Source organism: Xiphophorus hellerii, chromosome 14, assembly GCF_003331165.1.
Source record: "Xiphophorus hellerii strain 12219 chromosome 14, Xiphophorus_hellerii-4.1, whole genome shotgun sequence".
NCBI lineage: Eukaryota > Metazoa > Chordata > Actinopteri > Cyprinodontiformes > Poeciliidae > Xiphophorus > Xiphophorus hellerii.
Genome location: NC_045685.1, coordinates 25,290,035 through 25,310,455, shown reverse-complemented (window position 1 = coordinate 25,310,455; position 20,421 = coordinate 25,290,035). Strand labels below are relative to the sequence as shown.

At 37.7% G+C, this 20,421-nt stretch overlaps 1 protein-coding gene across 3 annotated transcripts; it reads left to right on the top strand.

The window, feature by feature from the left end:
* Nucleotides 1–3,949: 3,949 nt before the first annotated feature.
* Nucleotides 3,950–20,176, top strand: LOC116733341 (endothelin receptor type B-like). 3 transcript variants are annotated; one of them, XM_032584152.1, is made up of 9 exons: nt 3,951–4,196; nt 5,730–6,492; nt 7,650–7,777; nt 8,279–8,480; nt 10,617–10,769; nt 11,820–11,953; nt 12,039–12,147; nt 14,471–14,598; nt 17,503–17,610. In XM_032584152.1, exons 2-8 carry the CDS (start codon nt 5,911–5,913, stop codon nt 14,588–14,590), a joined length of 1,428 nt encoding a protein of 475 aa, XP_032440043.1. In that variant the 5' UTR covers nt 3,951–4,196; nt 5,730–5,910; the 3' UTR covers nt 14,591–14,598; nt 17,503–17,610. The 3 variants fall into 3 exon arrangements, with proteins under 3 accessions (XP_032440045.1, XP_032440043.1, XP_032440044.1); XM_032584154.1 differs by lacking the exon at nt 14,471–14,598 and having other exon boundaries at nt 3,950–4,196; nt 17,503–20,176; XM_032584153.1 differs by lacking the exon at nt 3,951–4,196 and having other exon boundaries at nt 4,889–6,492.
* Nucleotides 20,177–20,421: the final 245 nt, after the last annotated feature.

The following is a 20,421-nucleotide window of genomic DNA, read 5'->3' as shown; positions in this document are numbered from 1 at the left end:
TAGGATTCCAGTTATGGGAACCATTGGCTCATTGTAGGTTATACCAATAATAAAATAGGGATTTTGATTCTTGTTACTTACTAGTTATATATTGACCAATGACATTAATGTGTTCAATCTTAACCTGAAATGAGCGTGAAAGTAGAGAGGAGGTTGAAAATATGTCTGTTTTCCATCAAAAAATTTTAATTTTAGTTCGAATGCATATATGAATGCTAAGTGGACCGGAGAATGTTCAAAAGGCAGGAAGTGGATTACAGCGCACGGCATTCTGGGTAAATACAACCAACAAAAACATGTAACTTTAGCGCTAGCGGGAGAAATGACTCTTGGTCTTTTATAAAAGACAAAAGCGAAATTCTACAACCGCTAAAATCTGACTACTCCATTTTTGTTAACATTACTTGAACAAGGAAGTTTTGCTGGTATTTTCCTGTGTCGTTTCCTTCAGTGGTTCTTGTTGCAGCGCCACCACAGGCGAGGAGGGGAACAGGTTTTTCAACAGTTTGGTTGGTTTCACTCAATGCAGTAAGAAAGAGAACCACGCCAGCTGAAAATATATCAAATGTTGCAATTTTTGGTCCAAATGAACCGAGTCTACTGGATTATCAGGTGCGAAAACAACCTTAAAAATCTTTTTCATGTTCCCTGATAAAGAGTTTGGAAAAGAAGCAGAGCCGAGTAACTCAATAACAATCCAGGTTAAAAGTATGTAAACTGCACAGAATGAGGAAATATAAATTATTTCAAATGAAATGTTTTATCTTTGGTGTCAAACAATTATCTTTCTGCATGATTCAAGTCACATATCACATTTATCCACTGACACTCAATGACGAAGATAACACAAAATACTTGAAACAAATTTAGACCATCAGCTAGACAAGGTCAGAGGTCAGACAGGCGTGAGCTCAGACACTTTATTGGTGAATGATGTGTGCACATGTGTTACAGATGTGTAAACTCAGCATGCGCAGCACGTGTTGCGACCACAAACATATTCCAGTCAGAAACCAACAGAGCAGCGACAGTTAACAGCTTAGAGTGAAAACTAAGGTCAAAACTGGGAAAATCTGTTATTCTGAGTCCCCTTCATGGACTAATTAAATAAAAAAAGACATGCAAAGCAAGAAAAGTTATCAATAAATGCTTTCAATTCCAACTCTTCTCTCGTTTTTGGACAAATATTTCAGAATTAACCAAATTTACACTGAAATTTTGAATAAATGTGTGAAATCATAAAGATGGCACCCTTGAGAACGCACTGAAGCAGTTTACCAGAAAAAAGTGGATTTGGGGGTTAATTACTCTTTAAAATGTTACTTTTGAAACTTCCTGTTGCAGATAGCAAACCATAAAGTGGATATTTACATTCACTTGTCCTGCAGAAGCATTATGGAGGACCAAACCTGTCATAATCAAGAATAAATGTAGAAATATTGATTTGTTGTTAGTTACTCTTTAAAACATTTCTTTTTAACTTCATGTAGCAAATTTTGCTACTGTGCTGCAGTGCTAATGCTAACTTGTACTCGAGAACAGTAAGTGGACCTTGCTCTACAGCAACGGTATGGAGGACAAAGCCCACCATGAATAAGAATAAATGCATAAATAAAAAAATTGCTCATTAAATCAATACAGACTCAAAATGCAGCTTGAATAAATTAATGCCATTAAATGCAACAAAATAATAAATGCACATGAAAATATATAAACGGAGCAGTGTCACAGTAGTTAAATAGGAGCATATATTTATACCAACTTAACTGATCAATTATTAAATAAATCTCTTCTTTTTATTATTTTGTTCCATGTAATGGGCCACTAATTTATTTATAAAGCTCCTTTTAGCTGTACGTACATCAAGACATTTATTAATGTATTCGTAATTATGGCAGGATTCTACATATAACCATAGCTAAAAATAAATAAAACATTTAACCAGTCTTATAAAGTCTGAAGTAATGGCTTTATTACTCCTTATTTACTGTGATATCAGCAGTTCACTGGTAATTTAAACTGTGTTCACTTTATTTCTGTCCTCTTCAGTTACATTGTTAATACCAAACAGTTCTGTTAGCATCACAGCTTATTTACAAATTAGGCAATTTTAATATTTAGTCTTTAATTTGCTTTCAAGTTAAGTAAATTAAATACTTGAAACGCCCTGCACTTTTTACCACTTGTTGCCTTTCACACAATCAAGTTGCATTAAACTTGTTTACCATCCTTTGTTTTTTGTGAAGAACATTTTCTGCTTACTTAAAATGTTGCCTTTGTCTAACAAGAACTTTTCTCAATAATACTTGCTTTATATTGCAATCTTGTCAACTTTTGTTGAGCTGCCTTCAAAGCAGCCAAAGACTAAGTGTTAGCCTCAGTGTATCTCAAATTTCCTTGAACACCATAAAGTTGTGTGTGAGATGAAAAGAGAAGCTTGAAGAAAATGACTTTGTGTGGCATCAATTGTGTTCAAACAGCAACCCAATATTAAAATTTACAATCTTCCACCAAACTACCAACCAAAGCTTGGGTGGTAAAGCAGAAAGACTGCCGTCTGTTTGTGTCAGACAGTAAAAGTTCAGAGTCGTGTTTACGAGATGTTCCGTCGTAACTGAGGAAAATGGAGGAGAAAAACAAGAAGGAAACAGAGAGGAGGCGAAGAGGGGACAACAGAGGCGGGAAGCTAAAAGGATGAGCAACGGCAGCAGGTGGGAACCAAGGAAGAAACAAAAGTGAATAAATGATCTCAAAAATATCATGTCAGATACTTAATTTCACTCAAAAATAACGTAAAAAAAATACAACAATAAACATAAGAGTCAATAATCAACTGACTTATTTTCTCTCTCTCTGAGTGCTACAGTGATATATAAGGGCCACTGTTGGAAGAAAAAGAAATGAGTAAACTTCTTCTAAAAATCTGATTTGTCTCAGAAGTTTTCTTGGAAAAACAAGGATATTTCTGAGCTGAAATATTTAGTTTCAAAAGTAGAATTTCTCTTTTTTAACTTTTGAAGTCAAATTTTCTTGTTCTTCCAGGAAAATTTCTGAGATTAATCTTAAACTTTCTGAGTTTTTCGGTAGAAATGTACTCCTTTTTTTCTATCTACAATGGCCCTAACTTTGTCATTTTATTGAGTTGCATTTTAAAAAAGAAAATCAGTCAAATGCAAAAAAAAAAACAAAAAACAACGTAACACCTTTAAGTCTATAAAATCTCATGACCTCACTTCAGTACATTCGTGGTCATACTACGGGTCATGGACCTATGGTGAAAACCTTTTCAATGAATTCATTTGTTCTTAAAATTTCTAAAGTATGGCAGTTTTTCACAATGGGGTGTTAAGGCCATTGTAGATAGAAAAAATAGTACATTTCTGCCCAAGAACTCCAAAAATGTGAGATTCTCAGAAATTTCTTTGAAAGATTAAGGAGATTTCAGAGCTTCAAAAGTTAAACATGTGTGAGAAAAACACTCAGAAATGTTTTGATGTTTAAATAATTTCCCTACACAATTTATGATATTAATGTCCACATTTCTGATTTTATTTATTTATTTTTTTACATTTAGGACTCAGCGATTTTATTGTTTTTTTACTAGACAATTTCGGAGATTTCCGGTATCGTTTTGGCGCCTCTTCTAACATGGCGCTGGTTTACTGCAAGATGGCGGATTAGGGCCAAAGAACAAACAGGAGTAAATCTCTGCCAAAAATAAAAACTTTAAAAATGTCAGATTAATCTAGATAAAACTTGGAAATTTACAAGTTTAATAAATGTTAAAAAATAAAATAAAATAAAATAAAAGACTTTCGAAACTCGGAGAATTTCCAAAAGTCGCAAATTTTCGACTCAACTCTGAGTTGCCATGGCGACGTGAAAACAAAAGGGAAGTTATAGTCCGTTACCGAGTGAAACGGAGGATTAGAAAGCCGGAGAAAATGACGGAGAGGTGAAAGGGCGGCACCAGAGGCAGGCGACAAAGAAGGTAAGCAGAAAAGCAGCTAATGAGGATGACAGGAGGAGGGACAGGAGGAGGAGAGAGCCGCGAATAAGGGTGAGTAGAACCAGAACCCAACCGTCTGGACCAGTTTTGTCTCGACCCGGAACGGCACACTTGTCCTTTTTTGTGCTGCCTTACATGGAATATATTTGGAAAAAAATAAAAATAAAGAGCAGACAAATAGAAACAGGTGAGATTTGAGTTTTTTTTTTCTTCAATAACTTTCTTTCTGATCATTCAGAAAAACATTTAGAGAGAAATGTTTGGGGGGTTTTTTTTAGCTAAAAAATGTTTTATTACAGAAATAAACTCTTTACAGCAGCGTAATCTAAGATTGTTTAGTGTTAAATCCAGATTATTTTGTCATGTTCATGACTTCTTCACAGACCAAATGTTATAGTTTTTCAGCCTATTGTGGTTTTGAAAGATTATAAATCTAACTAAAACTTTTAGCTAGTTTGCTGTGGTCAGATTTAAACATTAGGAAATAAGGACAATAAATTAACTACATTTTAGTTAAACTTAAGAGTAAGTAAATGATTATTGTAGCATCGTTTGTCTGTATTTTATTTTGAAGCCAGGAAGTGCTTCTTGTGTTTAATCCAAAAAACTCTAGCAGCACATTTGAAATTCATATCCAAAAATGCTTTAATGGTCCCAAAGGGAAATTAAATGTTATGACCCATGTCATCTTAATTCAAATTCTTCAGAGTTATTCACTGAGATTTTTTCAAACTTTTATTCAGGCTTTTCAGCATGGAAAAATAACTTATTTTTTTGCCAATGCTTTTTGTATACATGTATAAATATATATATATACAATATATATGTGCTCTTTAGTGATGAGTAAAAATAGCAAAAGGATGGTTTACAACAATGAGTAGCTGCTTAACATTGCAAAAGCTGAAATGATACGATCAGAAAAGATTATAGAAATTTATTGAAAAGGGGAAAATTTGTTTCTGAACAGGAAAATAAATGTTGAAAAATGTTGTCTCTGCAGTCCAGTTGAACTCCATTTTGTTTACAGAGAGAGAGTTCACCACCAGCGTTATATTGGCAACTGTTTACATTCAAACTTCAGCCTGTGATGTCATCAGTTCCGTTGTTGCTAGGATACAGACGCCCCACCAAAATGCGTTTGTGGCAATATCTGGTGATTTTAATTATGCCTCACCTTCTTAACTTTCTTCAAATTAAAAAACACTTTATTGATCCCAACGGGAAACTAAATGTTGTTGGAACTCATATTAATTCAGATATTCTTCATATCTTCATATCAATATTGATTATTGATATATGAAGAATATCTGAATTAGACTGCAGACTTTGCCTGATGAAGTGGTCATTGAAGATCCCCCAACTACATTTAAATAATCTGTTTGATGACATTTTAGGTTCCCAGTAGGAACCATAAATGGTAACAGAATGGTGTGTGGTGGTAAATTTTATAGACTTTTTATTGGTAACTTTTTTCCCCACTGATTGTTTTCTGCTTTAAGGCGTTAACAAAAATCCATAAAAATTTGCTTTCGCCACAGATTTTGGGGTTGTTCTGAGCTTTGAAGTTTGTAATGGTTCAGATTTAAAGTTTTATTATACATCTGGAAGGTATTCCTGTTACTATTCTGTCATTAAAAAAACAAGCAAGGTCTTGAAGTTGTGTTTAATAGTGTCTGCACAAACTAACACAGATTTGTTTTTCTCTTCCCCCCCCCCCCAGATTGTCTCCAAACAACAAATCAATCTGATAACTCCTAGTTCATGCTGAATCAGTTAGAGATATTTGTGTTTTCATTAAAAGGTTCTGCTATAAACAGATCCTAGTTTGGTTTTGAGGACACCAAGCAACTACTGTAAGTACTTTCTCCAGTCAGTTCAAGGATTTCACAGCAGAGTTCAGGATGGTTTCTGGAGTTCGGGATGTTGACTCAGCAAAAGGTTTCACAGTGAAACCCAGGAAGTCCATGTTCCTCTCGCTGCTGCTTGTCTGGTGTTTCCTGTTTGTCTCCCATGCTGGCGGCCTACGCAGCTTCACGCCTCAGCCTCTCCAGTCAGAGGTTACGTTATCTGAACTCTCCAGCACCAATCGTCCTACAAACGCAGAGACACACATGTTGCAAGAGACCGTCAATAAACCGTCCGTCTTGTTGGACTCCGAAGCAGAAAACCTGAAAGCTGAGAACAAACTGAGGGCCAAACATGTTAGAAAACTTGTAAGTTTCAACAACTCGTCTCAAAACTTTAACCATAAGCCAGTCCGCCCTAAGTGTACCCAGGAAATGTCGGTAAGAGCCATCTTCAAGTACATCAACACGGCGTTCTCCTTCCTGATCTTTGCTGTGGGGATCATCGGCAACGTCACCTTGTTGAGGATTATCTGCCAAAATAAAAGTATGAGGAACGGACCCAACGCCCTGATAGCCAGCCTCGCCATGGGAGACATACTATACATCGTCATAGACGGCCCAATTAATGTCTACAAGGTACAGCTCCTCATGTGTTTTCACCTGTAGCTTAATTCAGGGGTGTCAAACCCATCTTCATTTTGGGCCATATAGGATTGCTAGATCTGAAGGTGCATTCACACCAGCCCTGTTTAATCCGATTTAATCGAACTCCAGTTTGTTTACCTGGAAAGTCCGGTTTGTCTGGGGAGATGGCCAAAAAAGCAATCTCCGGTGTGTCGAAAAACCTGGGTCTCGGTTTGGTTGAATTGAATTCTGGTGCAAATGTGAACGCCAAGCGAACCGCAGACTGCTCCAGAAGCAGGAAGTGGACTACAGCTCAGGGCTATCTGGGTAAATGCAACCAAAACAAGCATGTGAGAGTCTAGCATTAGTGGGAGAAGTTGCCTGTGGTTATTTACCAAAGACAAAAGAGATCTAACTCTACACCATTTTTATTTACATTTTGTGAAAAAGAAAGTTGCGCTCACTCTCTTCTTCTGCGGTTTTTGAATCGTTTCCTTCAGTAGTTGCTGGTGCAGCGCCCCCACAGGTGAGGAGAGGAACAAGGTTTCAGTTAGTTTGGATTGTTTGACAGTACAGTGTGAAAGCGAACCGCACCAACTGAAAATTTAGCAAATGTTACAAGTTTGGTCTCCAAACAAACCAAGTCTGCTGGACTATCAGGTATAAAAACAACTCATCTCACCCTCCAATGAAACTCATGTTAATGGCACCAGATTTACAATGTAACAATTCTCAACAGTTTTGGTCGTCCTTCATTATGTCCCATTATTCCGACCAGAACCAGATTGTGTGACACCTTTTAAGTCACGATTTTACTCAGGGATTTATGTTTAGGAATACTACTTACATAGTGACACTTGACTAAACAATGAGTAATCATTGATGATGTCGCGCACAACAGATTCTAGACATTTCAAAATAAATTAATAAATTCAATAACACAGCATTTTATTAAAACCTTGTGCTTTTCAGCCACACACAATTATTTTAAAATAATTTTTCTATGAACTCTTTCTAAAAACTCAACAAATGTAGCGAAAAGCCGTCAAAATTTTAACAACCTGTCCAAAGGTGTTTTTTTCCTGACACACCCCACCCACACAAATCACAAAGACTTTGTGGCACTTTGTCAATCTGCTGAAGCTTTGTTGGCGTTTTCTTGTGTGCAGCTCCTGGCAATGAAGTTCCCATTCGCCGACCAACCGCTTGGTCAATTCCTCTGTAAGTTGTTACCCTTCATACAGAAGACTTCAGTCGGCATCACCGTCCTCAACCTGATTGCTCTCAGTGTGGACAGGTAACACACAAACACACAATGTCCACGGCAACTTATACGGCCGAGTGTTCGGGCCAAGAAAATAAAAAATAAGTAGGAGAATAAAATCATAATATTACAAGAATAAAGTCATAATATTCTTAGTTGTTTTGAAGAAATCACAAGATAAATGCATTGTAAGTGAAAAAAATTTGCCATTGCAACTAGTATTTGAAAAAGGAATATTAAGGAATTATTGACTTAAAACAAGCTCTTTATGTCTGTAAAATTATTTTTAAGTTAGTTTTGTCTTATTTTAAGTGTACTGAGATGTTTGCAGTAGAAACTAGACCAAATATATTTGGTAAGATGTGATGTTTTTGAATAAAAGCCCAAATAAAGCTTGTGGTCTTAACTTGACAAGATGTGAAAGATTTAATGAGGTGTAATGAAGGACCAAAACATACAACATTGTTTATGTTAATAAAGCTGAAAGTCTGAAAGCTGTTGGTGAACCTAAAACTGGTTACATTTTGTGTGCAGGTATCGTGCGGTGGTGTCCTGGTCTCGGATTCAGTGTAACGGCATTCCCAAGGAAACGGTGGTGCAGATTGCCGTGATCTGGATACTGTCTGCCTTACTGGCCGTGCCTGAGGCCATCGGCTTCAACCTGCACCACTTCTCTATCAACAGCAACATTACCATTACTACCTGCCTAGTGAGACCCGAGAACTCCTTCTTGAAAGTGAGTCTTGTGTGTGTTTACAGGCTGGAGCTGACTGTGTGTGTTTATGTGTCAGGGTATAGCTGTGTCTGTTAACAGACATCTGAGGAGTAAATGGGGGCATGGTTGCTGCTTTTGTAAAGCTTCAACTGTAGACAAAGCAGTGGCGCCCCTAAAGAGAGGCAAGAGCGGGCCATGGCCCCCTTAGAGAATCATGTTCAGGTCATATAGGCTGCGTTCACACTGCACCCTGAAGTGACCCAATTCCAATTCTGTCAAATTGGGTTTTTTTGACTCTAGTAATTCTTACTGGTCTGGTCACCCCTATGAAAATTCTCTGTGGGTTCCACCGTTTCAAAGATGCTTTGAACAGCATATCTCCTTATAAAGGAACCAGTGGCCATAGTTGTGCCGTTTCGTCTAAGTTTTGGCCAATGGAGAGTAAATGAAACTACTTTTACCACCAGTGGTGTCCAACTCCACAGCTTGATGATCGGCCTCCAACCATCTGCTCCACTTCCACCACCTCTTTGCCTCTTTGACTCAGATAGTTTAGTTTAGTTGCATTTCCTGTTTACAAACATGCTGCAGGCAGCCACTTAAATCTGAACCCAGGTCAGCTGATTTACAGTCAACCAGTAGGCAGACCACTTTTCACGCTGCTACTAAAACCAAAACTGATGCAACAGTTAAAATAACCTTTTAATCAGTGAAATTAACCTTCTTGTTGAATATCAGGATAAAGGGGTTAGGTATACATGAGTCTGTTATCATGTTTATTTGCATTAAGAGTTATTAAATGTTTATTCGCTGCTGAGCTTCAGTTTTCAGCTGAAAACTCCTCAACATGTAGCACAAAGTGAGATTTATATTCCTGCTCTAAATTAATTTATCCAACTGTTATAACAATGCTGCTGTTTTCTAGCCTAACAAACTGTAAATGACTGAAAGTCACATCTATCTATCTATCTATCTATCTATCTATCTATCTATCTATCTATCTATCTATCTATCTATCTATCTATCTATCTTCCTTCCCTTCTGTCCAAGAAAATGAAAACACTTTCATCTTGTTTACTTACTATACAGTTAATAATACTGAATTATTAATTTGTTCATGTATTTTCCTATAACTATGTCTACTTTATAACTATAATAGAACTGCAACTAACTAATCGATTATGCTATCACTTATTCTAATGATTAGGATAAAAAAAATAGCACATTCTACAGACTTTTCACTTAACCACTTTGCCATTTTTCTGCTCCCATTATCCAATCAGTTTTCTTTTTTCTCTCTTCCGGTCTTGTTGCTCCTTCAGTAAGCCTTTTAACGTCGCCTTTATTCTGAAGTATGTTTCATCTCAAATGTTTGTTTTGTTTCCTGAGTGAAATCCATGCAGTCGTTCATTTATTTCTACACCAAAGAAGACAAAAGGAAGAGAGGGGAATGGCTGGTGCTTATCTCCTGAGTGAAATCTAATCAGAGAAACTAGGCAGGAAAAGAGTCATTGTGGGAAGTCAGCAAACGTCCGGGAGGATCAGGGAATCAGCATGAATACATTTCTGTAATGCAGTTAGCAAAGCGATGAGTTATCAATGAGACTTAGAAGAAGACACAGTAATTCAAGTAAATTGTAGGTTTACAACGTACGCTTATGTCGGAAATAGAGATTTTGCAGACGTGGGTCCATCATGCAAACTTCACATTTTTCATGTTTTTCCTACTTCCATTTGGGTTCCAACTGCTTCCAAAAACACCCAGTCGTTTTGTTATTGACCCTTTGCAACTGCGTCACTCGATCATTCGAGGCGTCATGATGGACATCGGAAGTGAGGGACGGCAGTATTAAACAGAACAACTGAAATTGTTTTCCCAAGTTGTTTTTGTCAGTTTATTCATGGCTTCTACTTTTCGAGTCAAGCTGATTTGTCTGAACGACACAGGGGTCGGCCAGCAGCAACTTATTTGGATTTAAAGTGACAGAGGCCCTGGAACAGCTCATTCTCAAAGAAACTACAATACAGGCAGAACTGAGCAGACTAACATCCCATTATCTGTGCAAAGAATATGATGAACATGTTTTGTAGCCCGTAGATCTATCCTGACCTGTTCAACGAAGCATAATATGTCACCTTTAACTTTTCTATTTTCAGTTCTACATCAACTTCAAGGATTGGTGGATATTTGGCTTCTACTTCTGCATCCCTCTGACCTGCTCGGCGATTTTCTACGGCCTCATGAGTCACGAGTTGCTCCGGCACAAGAAGGGAGACCTAAAGCGGTCACTGGGCGAACAACTGAAACAGGTACGCAGAATATGATTACAGCAGGGGTGTCCAAAGCATGGCCTGGGGGCCGTTTGTGACCCTGGAAATGATTTTCTTTGGCCCTAGACCACAAGTCAAGAATGATTAAAAAACTGGCCTACAAAATATAAAACAATTTGTGATCAAAAGAATTTGGAAATTGTTTTTTTCTAATGAGGCAACAGTTCTAAGCCTTTTTTATGTTTTGCATCTTGAATGTCACACACATTTCATAAAAAACTATTAATGTTGAGCAGGTAAAACAAAACAAAACAAATTAAATAAATTTTTGGATTTTAATTCAATGAATTTTGTGACCTGCCAGTATTTAAAATTTGCCAGTTTTGGCTCCTGGGGCAAAATCTTTGGACATCCCTGGTTTAAAGGAACGGTAAATACTTAATGAAGCTGCATTTTAGTCAAACTTCATTTCTGTGATTTATTGCTATTCTATTTTTCTGCTCTCTCTCTACTAAAACTGTAGGACAAAAGTCTTCAGTCTGGTGCTTTGGTCTCAACTAGCCCTTCTTCTTGAAGGACAATTTTGTTTACAGTCTTCATAATTAATTTTATTTGTTATTTCTGTTGTTTTGTTTATTTTAAATATTTAAAATGTTCTCCAGTTTGAGTGTTAAATTTTTCTTAGTCTATAAAGTTTACTGATCTTTTAGAATGTGTTCTTGCATTATTACTTTTACCATTGGATTAGTTGAAAATGGTTTCAGTCAACAGTATTTTATTGCAATAACTGCTGGGACAATTTATTGTCCAGCAAAATGTGTTATTGTGACAGACCTACATAGAACACGTCCCCTTTCTGGGTGGGATGATGCTGGAACATTCCCATCTTGTCTATATTTAATATAATTCTTTGAACAGGTGAACGCGGCTCTTTCAAGAATCGGTAAATTGTTCCTAAGGATGAACCGAGACTCCATGATTGTAGAAAGTTTGGACGACAGCTGTTGTACATGCAGAAATCAAAAATCTGAACTTAAGTAAATAATCTCTTCAAACACACTAAAGTTTGAATAAATGTCCTCTCTGCAGCGCCGCGAAGTGGCCAAGTCTGTGTTCTGCCTGGTGGTGATCTTTGCCCTCTGCTGGTTTCCTCTTCACTTCAGTCGGCTGCTGAAGTTGACGATCTACGACCCCAACGACCCTGGCCGCTGTGAATTACTGAAGTGAGTGCCAAAACTTAAACCGAAGGCTGAGTCATTTTTAAATTTGTGGTTTTGTTCTGAACGCCTCGCCTCCTGTCGGTTGCAGTATACTGCTGGTGCTCGACTACTTCAGCATCAACTTGGCGACCGTCAACTCCTGCATCAACCCCATCATCCTCTTCATCGTCTCCAGGAAGTACAGGCACTATTTCATGGTAAGGATGTCTTGTTTTATGGCTTCCTGGTTTGTTACGTAGCAAGAGACTCTGTGCTTCGTCCTGGGTCAGTGCGACGTCACAGTGAGGTCACGGGGTCATGAGAGACCGATCCAAAACTGGGGGTCGGGAGATGACTAAACACAGGAAGGTCGCGACCTCTGATAAAGTGTTTGTGGGAAGTCAGTAGAAGCTTTCTGGTTAAGAGGAGTACTCCACGCAGGAGTGACATGTTTACTGTCCTGTTCTTTTTATATTCTGGGAATCTTAGGACAAATATTCCCCTTCAGCTCCACCTTATGTTGCTTCATAAATGTGCTGCAAGAGCAAAATTTGAATGCAAAAGATTCAGCAGGCAGTTTTTTGATATTTAGCTTACTTTTCTCACATCTAACACACTTTCATCTAAGTAACTGTCATATATCACTTCAGGCGCAGGACGACAGGCACATTTGTTCCACCCAAGAATTTCATTGCGGTGGAGAAAAATATTTGATTTTGAAACCTTCAACTCGTGTCCAGTGTTATGTCTCTGGAAACTCCTTTTGAATTAGCTAAAACGGTCTGTTGCCATGGAAACGGATGGTTTATAACATCTTGTTGTTAGTTTACTGTCATGTATTGACACGCTTCAGCGTGATGTGATGCACGTGCAAGATCCCATCCTCCAGTAAAAAACTGCTGGCCAACGATGGCTACCATTGGTTTTAGCTGTCAAGTTGTCAACAAAACGTACTAAATATTAAATGTACAAGTGATGCATAAAAGGAAAACCAAGGAACCAAGTATTTTTGGTTCAGTCATCTTAATCATGGGATGGTCACACATCCAATATTAACCGCTAAAGGTTTGTCGAAAAGTTAGCTACACCAGCCAAAATGTTTTTTTAGCTCATTTCATCACAATGAGGCTGAAACAGCAGCAGGATTTGCGTTGTGTCTTGATCGGCATGGAGATTTCCTGGAAAACAGAAGGAACGATGATGATGGTGGTAGAAGTTAGTCCTGCACTCAGTGGGTTGCTGTTCTTCATCCACCTTGACTGCTGGTGGTGGTCAGAGGGCCCGGTGGCGCTGGCGCATGGCAGCCGTGCCACCATCAGCGTGTGAATGTGTGTGTGAATGGGTGAATGACCGAATGTAGTATGGAGCACTTTGGGGTTCTCTGGACTTCATAAAGCGCTATAAAAGTACAGGACATTTACCACCTGATAAATTCTTCCACACAACCTTGGCCACAGAGCCCACTTTTTGGTCATTGATGGGGTATTAGCACAATGAGAAAATGATCAGTAACATCAAGTATATTTTCAATGCCCCCCTTTGACTTCTCCAGGCAGAGAAAGTCTGTAGATACAAGGTCCATGGGGCAACTGCTGTGGATGCTGACAAGAGGAGCTCCGACACTTCTTGTGGGAGTCGTCCTTCGTCTTCACACTGCTCACACCAAGATTTGATTTCCTGGCACATATTTGACCAGTAGAATCTCTGTTATCAACTGTAGAGTTCTCTAAAAGCCTAAAGGCCTCAGTGTTGGCATACTCCACTGGGCGGAGGTCCACTCAAGATGGACTTGACGCAGTCATCCGCACAAGGATACACTTTTATGACCACATGTGTGTACTCGGTGTCACACAGTGTCGGCAGGAAACTGTTCAGATCGTGAACACCGATTATGTGACACGAATTTGATAAGGTTGCGAGGACACACATTGTGATTACCACTCGGTATCGCACTGACAGGTGTGTGGAGGCTGCCCTGATGGAGCAAAAAAGCCTCCAACTAGCTCATCAGACACTCTAGTATCCAATAGGATTGTGGGGAATAAAGGAATTTGTCACAAGAAATGTAGGCAATAATATGCTTGACTCTGAAATTCCAACCGCGCACATGGCTCAGAAACAACTGGCAGGCAGTCGATTTGACTCCTCGTCATGCAGCAGAGAGGAGACCCGCTCTATTCCGTTTCCACGTTTCAGTGGAATCATGCGAAGCAGCCACTCTGGATTAAATATAATGTAAATATACATTTACATTATATTTAATGTAATAGTTTTTTTTTAATCATTTGAATTTCTTAATTACTAATAAACAAGACACTCTGCTTGCAGCACTGTGATGAGCTGTAGCAATGAAGAATCATTGGAAGTGTGCCCTTTAAACATGACAGCCAATGTTTTCTGTTTCTTGTTTCGCCAAAACTGCTAAATTGCCCCAACAACGTGCATTTGACTTACACAGCCTCAGTGTTCTGTTAAATGATGAAGGTGGATAAAATAAAAAATAAGGGACATCCTGGATCTGTTTCTTGATTCCCTCTGCAGACACCATGTGGTCCAGATACTGCACCTCCTTCCTCATCAACTGGCACATCAAAGACCAGCTGGATGTGTTCCAGATTCTCCTCAAATGTTTTAGAAAATATTATGAGGTCATCAAGGTAACTGAGCAGGTGAGTGAAATTCAGATCTGGGAGGAATGAATGGGGTATTCTGAAGCCCGAATGGCATTCTGTTGGCCTCAAATAGCCCGATGGGCGCTCTGAATGGAGTTTTGTGTTTATCATGCGCTGCCACGTCCACTTGCCAGTAACCTGTCGCTGCATCCAGCCTGGAGAAGTATTTAGCTGGCCCCAAGGCCTCTAATGCTTCCTCAATTTGTGGCAGAGGGAATATGTCACGTGTGGTGCAGGAGTTCGGTTTTCTGTAGTCAATACAGAACTTTAATGACTCATCTTTCTTGTTGGCCTAGAAAGTCCGGTTCATTTGAGGAGGTGTGAATGCACAATCGAACTCTAATGTGGACCAAAAATGTGAACTCTGGTCTGCCTAAAAGCCTAGACCTCAGTTTGGTTGACGTGAACTCTGGTGCGGTTTGAATGCGAACGCCAAGCAGACCGGAGACAGCTCCAAAAGCAGGAAGTGGACTACAGAGCAGGGCATTCTGGGTAAATACAACCAAAACAAACATGTGAGAGTCTAGTGTTAGTGGGAGAAAATGCATGTGGCTATTTACCAAAGACAAAAGAGAAATCCTACAACTGCTAAAATCTCACATCACTCCATTTTTGCTTACATTTTATGAAATGCTCAGTTTCTTCTTCAGAGGTTTTCTGTAGTTTCCTTCAGTGGCTCCCGGTGCAGCGCCACCACGGTTGAGGAGGGTGACTAGGTTTCTCAAAGGGTTTGATTTGATCGATACAGTGCAGTGTGAAAGCAAACCACACCAGCTGAAAACGTAACAAATGTTGCAATTTTTCAAAAATTATATTGCCATGTTTTACAACTGTGCAATTAGTGTTACTAACATAACCGATTAGCTTTTTGGTTGTTAACATGGTAATATATGGCAGTTACCTTTTTTAGACATTTCCATTTTAAATGTGATAAAGTGTGCAAAATGTGAGAAAAGTAAAGTAAATATCAAAAAACTGCTAAATCTTTTGTGTTCGAATTTTACATTTTGCAGCTCATACATAAGGAAACAAAGACAACCCAATCGGTTCTGTGGCTAATGCTAATGCTAACTGGGACTGAGAAATCAGAAAGCAGACCCAAACCCAAACCAGCTGAAATATTATTCAAAATCTGCTGGTGAAGACTTCAGATTGAGAAGGAAGCAACACAAGAAAAAAAATAAAAACGATCAGATTTTTTAAAAACTCATAAAATTAGGAAAAAGTGAAACAAGGATTTTTAAAAATTATTTGTTTTTTGTATTTTGTTGAACTAATCAGAAAAGGAACGTTTCAAAACAGGAAGATCATTTTGATTTACCTTTTTTTCTCCAACTTCAGCTGCTACAACCATGTATTGTTGTATTTTTGCTTTCATGTTCTCCCAAATGTTTTCAAAATGAGACAGTGACGCTGCTGAAACACACTCAGAAAGTCATTTTACCCAATTGATTTTATGAAATATATCTGGAAAAGTTTTTCTCCATCATCATAAACGAGGTAAAATTTTAAAAAGTTTAACTTTAGATTTTTAATCCTTGTGACAGGCTTCTCTCTGTCTCTTAAGTTATTATCTAATTGTATGTAAGGTGACAATTTTCAAAGGTTCTTCTAAAATCTAGATTTTAGAATCGCAGAAGATGCTAGTTGAGCCTTTTTTGTGTCCCTATTGACTAAATAGACTATGTTGATAGTGTAAAGAGAATGTTCTGTTGAATCTAAGTCCCATAATCTACAGTTTAAGTGGAGTTGTAGTTTTATTCTGGCAACAGGATTGGATTTAAATGTATTTTTTGGTGTCACAGTGACCGCTGGCAGCTTTATCTTCTTTCTGATGGAAAGTATTTCCAGCCGGGACATTCTCCTCCTGTCTGCGAAAGCAGCTGACTCGGTTGGATTTGCCTTTTGTGGCTCTGGTCCAGGACTAAAATGTCATCCAGGTTATCTTGCCTCGGCCTTGGAGATTAGAAATCCATCAGGTCAAGAAAGGTCAAGCCTGTTTACTGGGAATTAAGTTGTCGCAGAGTAGCTGGCGTCACAAATAGTGAAATAAAGATTGTTACGACGGGGGAGTTTAAAAACAGAGTTCAACATTAGTATGAAAGAGACCAGAAACTGGTTGTAAATCTGCTGTCAGTCTCTCTTTGGACCATCAGCAATATAATTTTAAAGACACAGTACGGATTTAAACACCAGCGACAGTCACCGGCATTTAATAATAAGAAAAAGTTAATAGTCTTGGTTCCGTCCTTCACTGTTGCTTCTTTCTACCTGATTTTCTTCTCTGTTAATTGGCCAAAAAGAAAAATCAGAAAAAGGAGAGAAGATGGGATATACTGAATTTCATTGTAGCAGATCAATATAACCAGTATTGATCCATGTGCTTTAATTATTTAATGTTCCTGATGTTAGAGCATGTGTTTAGACTGACTGAATTAAATGGTGCAAAACAGATTCAGAAACATCTTCCCAGTGGCTGGGTGAAGGACAGAAAACATTATTCAGACAAACTGGGACAGAAACCAAATCTGTTTAATAAAATCAATCGAATTTTACTCTAATTATGTTTCCAGTAACTTTTATCAAGTTATATACGGATGATATTGTCACTTATATTTCAGAAACATTTGATCTGACCTCATATTTGAATGTTTTAATGGAAAGAAAAACATCATTTTGACTTGTTAAGCACTTGGCATGAGCTCAGATGTGTCTTCTATTGCTACGGTGTTGTGCAAAAGTCTTGAGTCATCCCTTATTCTGCTATTATTTTGCTTACAATCAGAAAAGCAATTTGAAGACTGTGATAAAATTCTGTATGACTCAAAGCGTTTTTCCTCCAGCTGAGACTGAACATTTTGAACAGACCCTGCCTGTCTGTCTTTCTCCGTCTCCCTGTAGAAGATGCTGTTTTGCTGCTGTTACTCTCGGCCGTACTCCAGCACCCTGCAGACTCTCCAACGTGGGACCAGTCAGCATTTAAAAAACAGCGACCACTGAGGGACTCACCTCCACAGAAATGTTTTTACGTATGACCCATAAAAGTTATGACGGATCTTATTTGATCCATCATAACTTCCAGTTTTGGGAAAAGAGTTAAGATGTCAGGAAAAGTCGATATTTTAGATACTATTTGAGCAGTTTTTCCCAGAAAGGAGATGAAAAACAGAGTTTAGATGATTTTAACCTCATCCATCTTGTTTGAGAACCTAAAAGTGCAATTCACAATAATATTTAAATCAAATAGAGGACATTACTGGTTCTGAAGAAAGTGTAAGCATAAGGCTGTGGATAAAACTAATGTTCAACAACGCCATCTAGTTAAACCAGGAATACTAAAAACTACATTTGATATGTGTATTTAAAAGATAAGCAAATATTTTAACATAAAATAATAAAAGATACCCTAAAAACTGTACAGTAAAACAAAAAGCAGAGTAAAAAGGATAACATGTCCAGCAGTCTTAACAGTAAAAGTTCACTGGAGCCACTAATCCAGCACTTGAACTGGATATTTATGCTTCCTTGTAACATGATGGATTAAAAACGTTTCATTTTATTTGTGGGTCTTTTCTGACCATGACCTCTGTAAACAGGAAGATGTTATTTTCACAACAAGACTGCAACTTCAAGCAGAGTGTATATACAACCTCCATTTTTACTCTACAGCATATATACTTATTTATCACTGAGCTTCATTTAAACAGCTGAGATAAATCTCACCTCCTGACGTCACAAACTGTAAGACGTTTTACTCACCGATGGGTTAAAAACATGGATTATTTTGTTCACGTTCCTTCTAATGGTTGCAGAGTCTCGTTTTCTTTGTAAATTTATCCGTATAACTCTATTATTAAATACATTTTTTTAATTAGCTGTAGCTTTTAGCCGGAAGAGTCGTTAGCAAACAAAGCAGAGCTACGCTCGGCTTTCTACGTCGACGTGACGTTTTTATCTAGATTCCGGTGAACAAGGAGAGGAGTGCCATCTAGTGCTTGTGAGTACGAACTGCAGGCCGTGTCGAAATACTTTTTTCGGGTCACAGGAATCACGTAATCAACAGTCGGACGTTGCTGCTGACGCAAAAGACGAAGAAGACGCCAGGAAGTTGTAGGAGGATGACGTTTTGTTTTTTTCAGATGACGTGCATGAGCCAGTAGTGACGTTTTCAGGAAACAGGAAGTTTGAATAATTTAAACAGTAAAATGATAAAAATATGAATTTAATCTAAATGTATTTTAAAATAACTGATTTTTGCTAACTGTGCTTTTGTTGAAGACATTATTTCACTGGACTCTGAGTTCAGTATTTAGGGCTGAAACAATTAATCGAATTAATCACGATTAATCGATTATTGAAATAATTGTCAACTAATTTCGTAATTGATTATTTGTTAACTTGATAATAGGCTCAAAAAGGTCATTTGCTGAAAGAAAAACACATTCAGAGCAGCAATTAAGCCAAAATTGTACAAAGAATATATACATCTTATGTGAAAAACCTTTTTTTCCTATAATACTCAGAACTTCTCAAGTTGCACATTTTTAGCTTCTGTAAAAAAACTTTTGTTATCCAATTACTAATTTGTTAATCCAACAGATCCGAACCTTTCACATGTTCATGTTGGCATTTTTAGCTGCAGATGCATCATTTGTTACAAATAATCAAGCGTTCACTAGTGGATTGCCATGTTGTTGCATTTTAAGCAATAAAATGTTTATTTAACAAAGGAATTGAATAATTTATTTGCATTTTTTATGCATTTCGAATTTTCTATGGAGTCAGCCTAAATAGTTAAATGAAAAATGAGTAAAATGTGACATATGAAATCTGATTAATTGATTAATTGTAAGGATCATTAATTAGTAAATTAAGTTGCATCAAAAATATTCAGTGAGGTTATGTTGCCGCAATATAACATTGATGTAAAATTAATTTGACCCGATTGAAGAACTGTGCCGACAGATACGGTTCTTGTTTGTTTTTGCCAGTCAGAACCAGCCGGCTTCCCTTAGATCTGAACCACTAATCAAGGCGTCGTTCCTGGAGCAGGAAGTGAAAATGATTTCTGCAGAGTTGACCTCATTAACACGGACAGGATGGACGTAAAGGTTTCTCCATCCACTGCATGAGACTGTGGGTGAAGTCATGGGAACCTGAGAGATTAAATCTGCTTTGCATTTGGTCCCAAAACAACAACAGTTTCTCTCTTTACAGCAACAATGTGGCTCTGAAAAAGAATTAAAGCAGGGATATAAATAAAAAATATATTTTTTACTCGATCTGCTTATTTATCTTGTTGTTTTTAAAACATTTAAAACTCCAATAAGTTTGTGAAGATCCAAGGAAAAGAAGCATAACCTGTCCTTTCGCGGCCTCTGGGGGCTGAAGTTTGTATTACACCCATTTTATTTAATCTTTTCATTATAAACATAATGATGTATAAAGCGAGACGTTGTGATGCTTTAAGAAGCCATTTTAATGTGTTTGTTTTTATTTTTGTTTGTTTGTTGTTGTTTCTATTAGATGTTGTGTTTATCAATAAAGTTATATAATCCATAAAGTACATAATAAATATTTGCTTTATTTGCCACTGATTAATTTCCTGCTCTATCAGTCAATAGATTATAGTTTTTATTTAATAATTTAAACATGGTCACATCTTTCTGGGCTCTTTTACACGCAGTGACTTTTACACTTGGTTGAGACTCTTCAAAAATATTTTATATTTTCCAGGTTTATTTTTCTTCCACTGGCTGGAGGTCCCTGAACGGGTCTCCGGCTCCTTTAACCTGATTAGCCCGCCAACAGCGCAGCCTG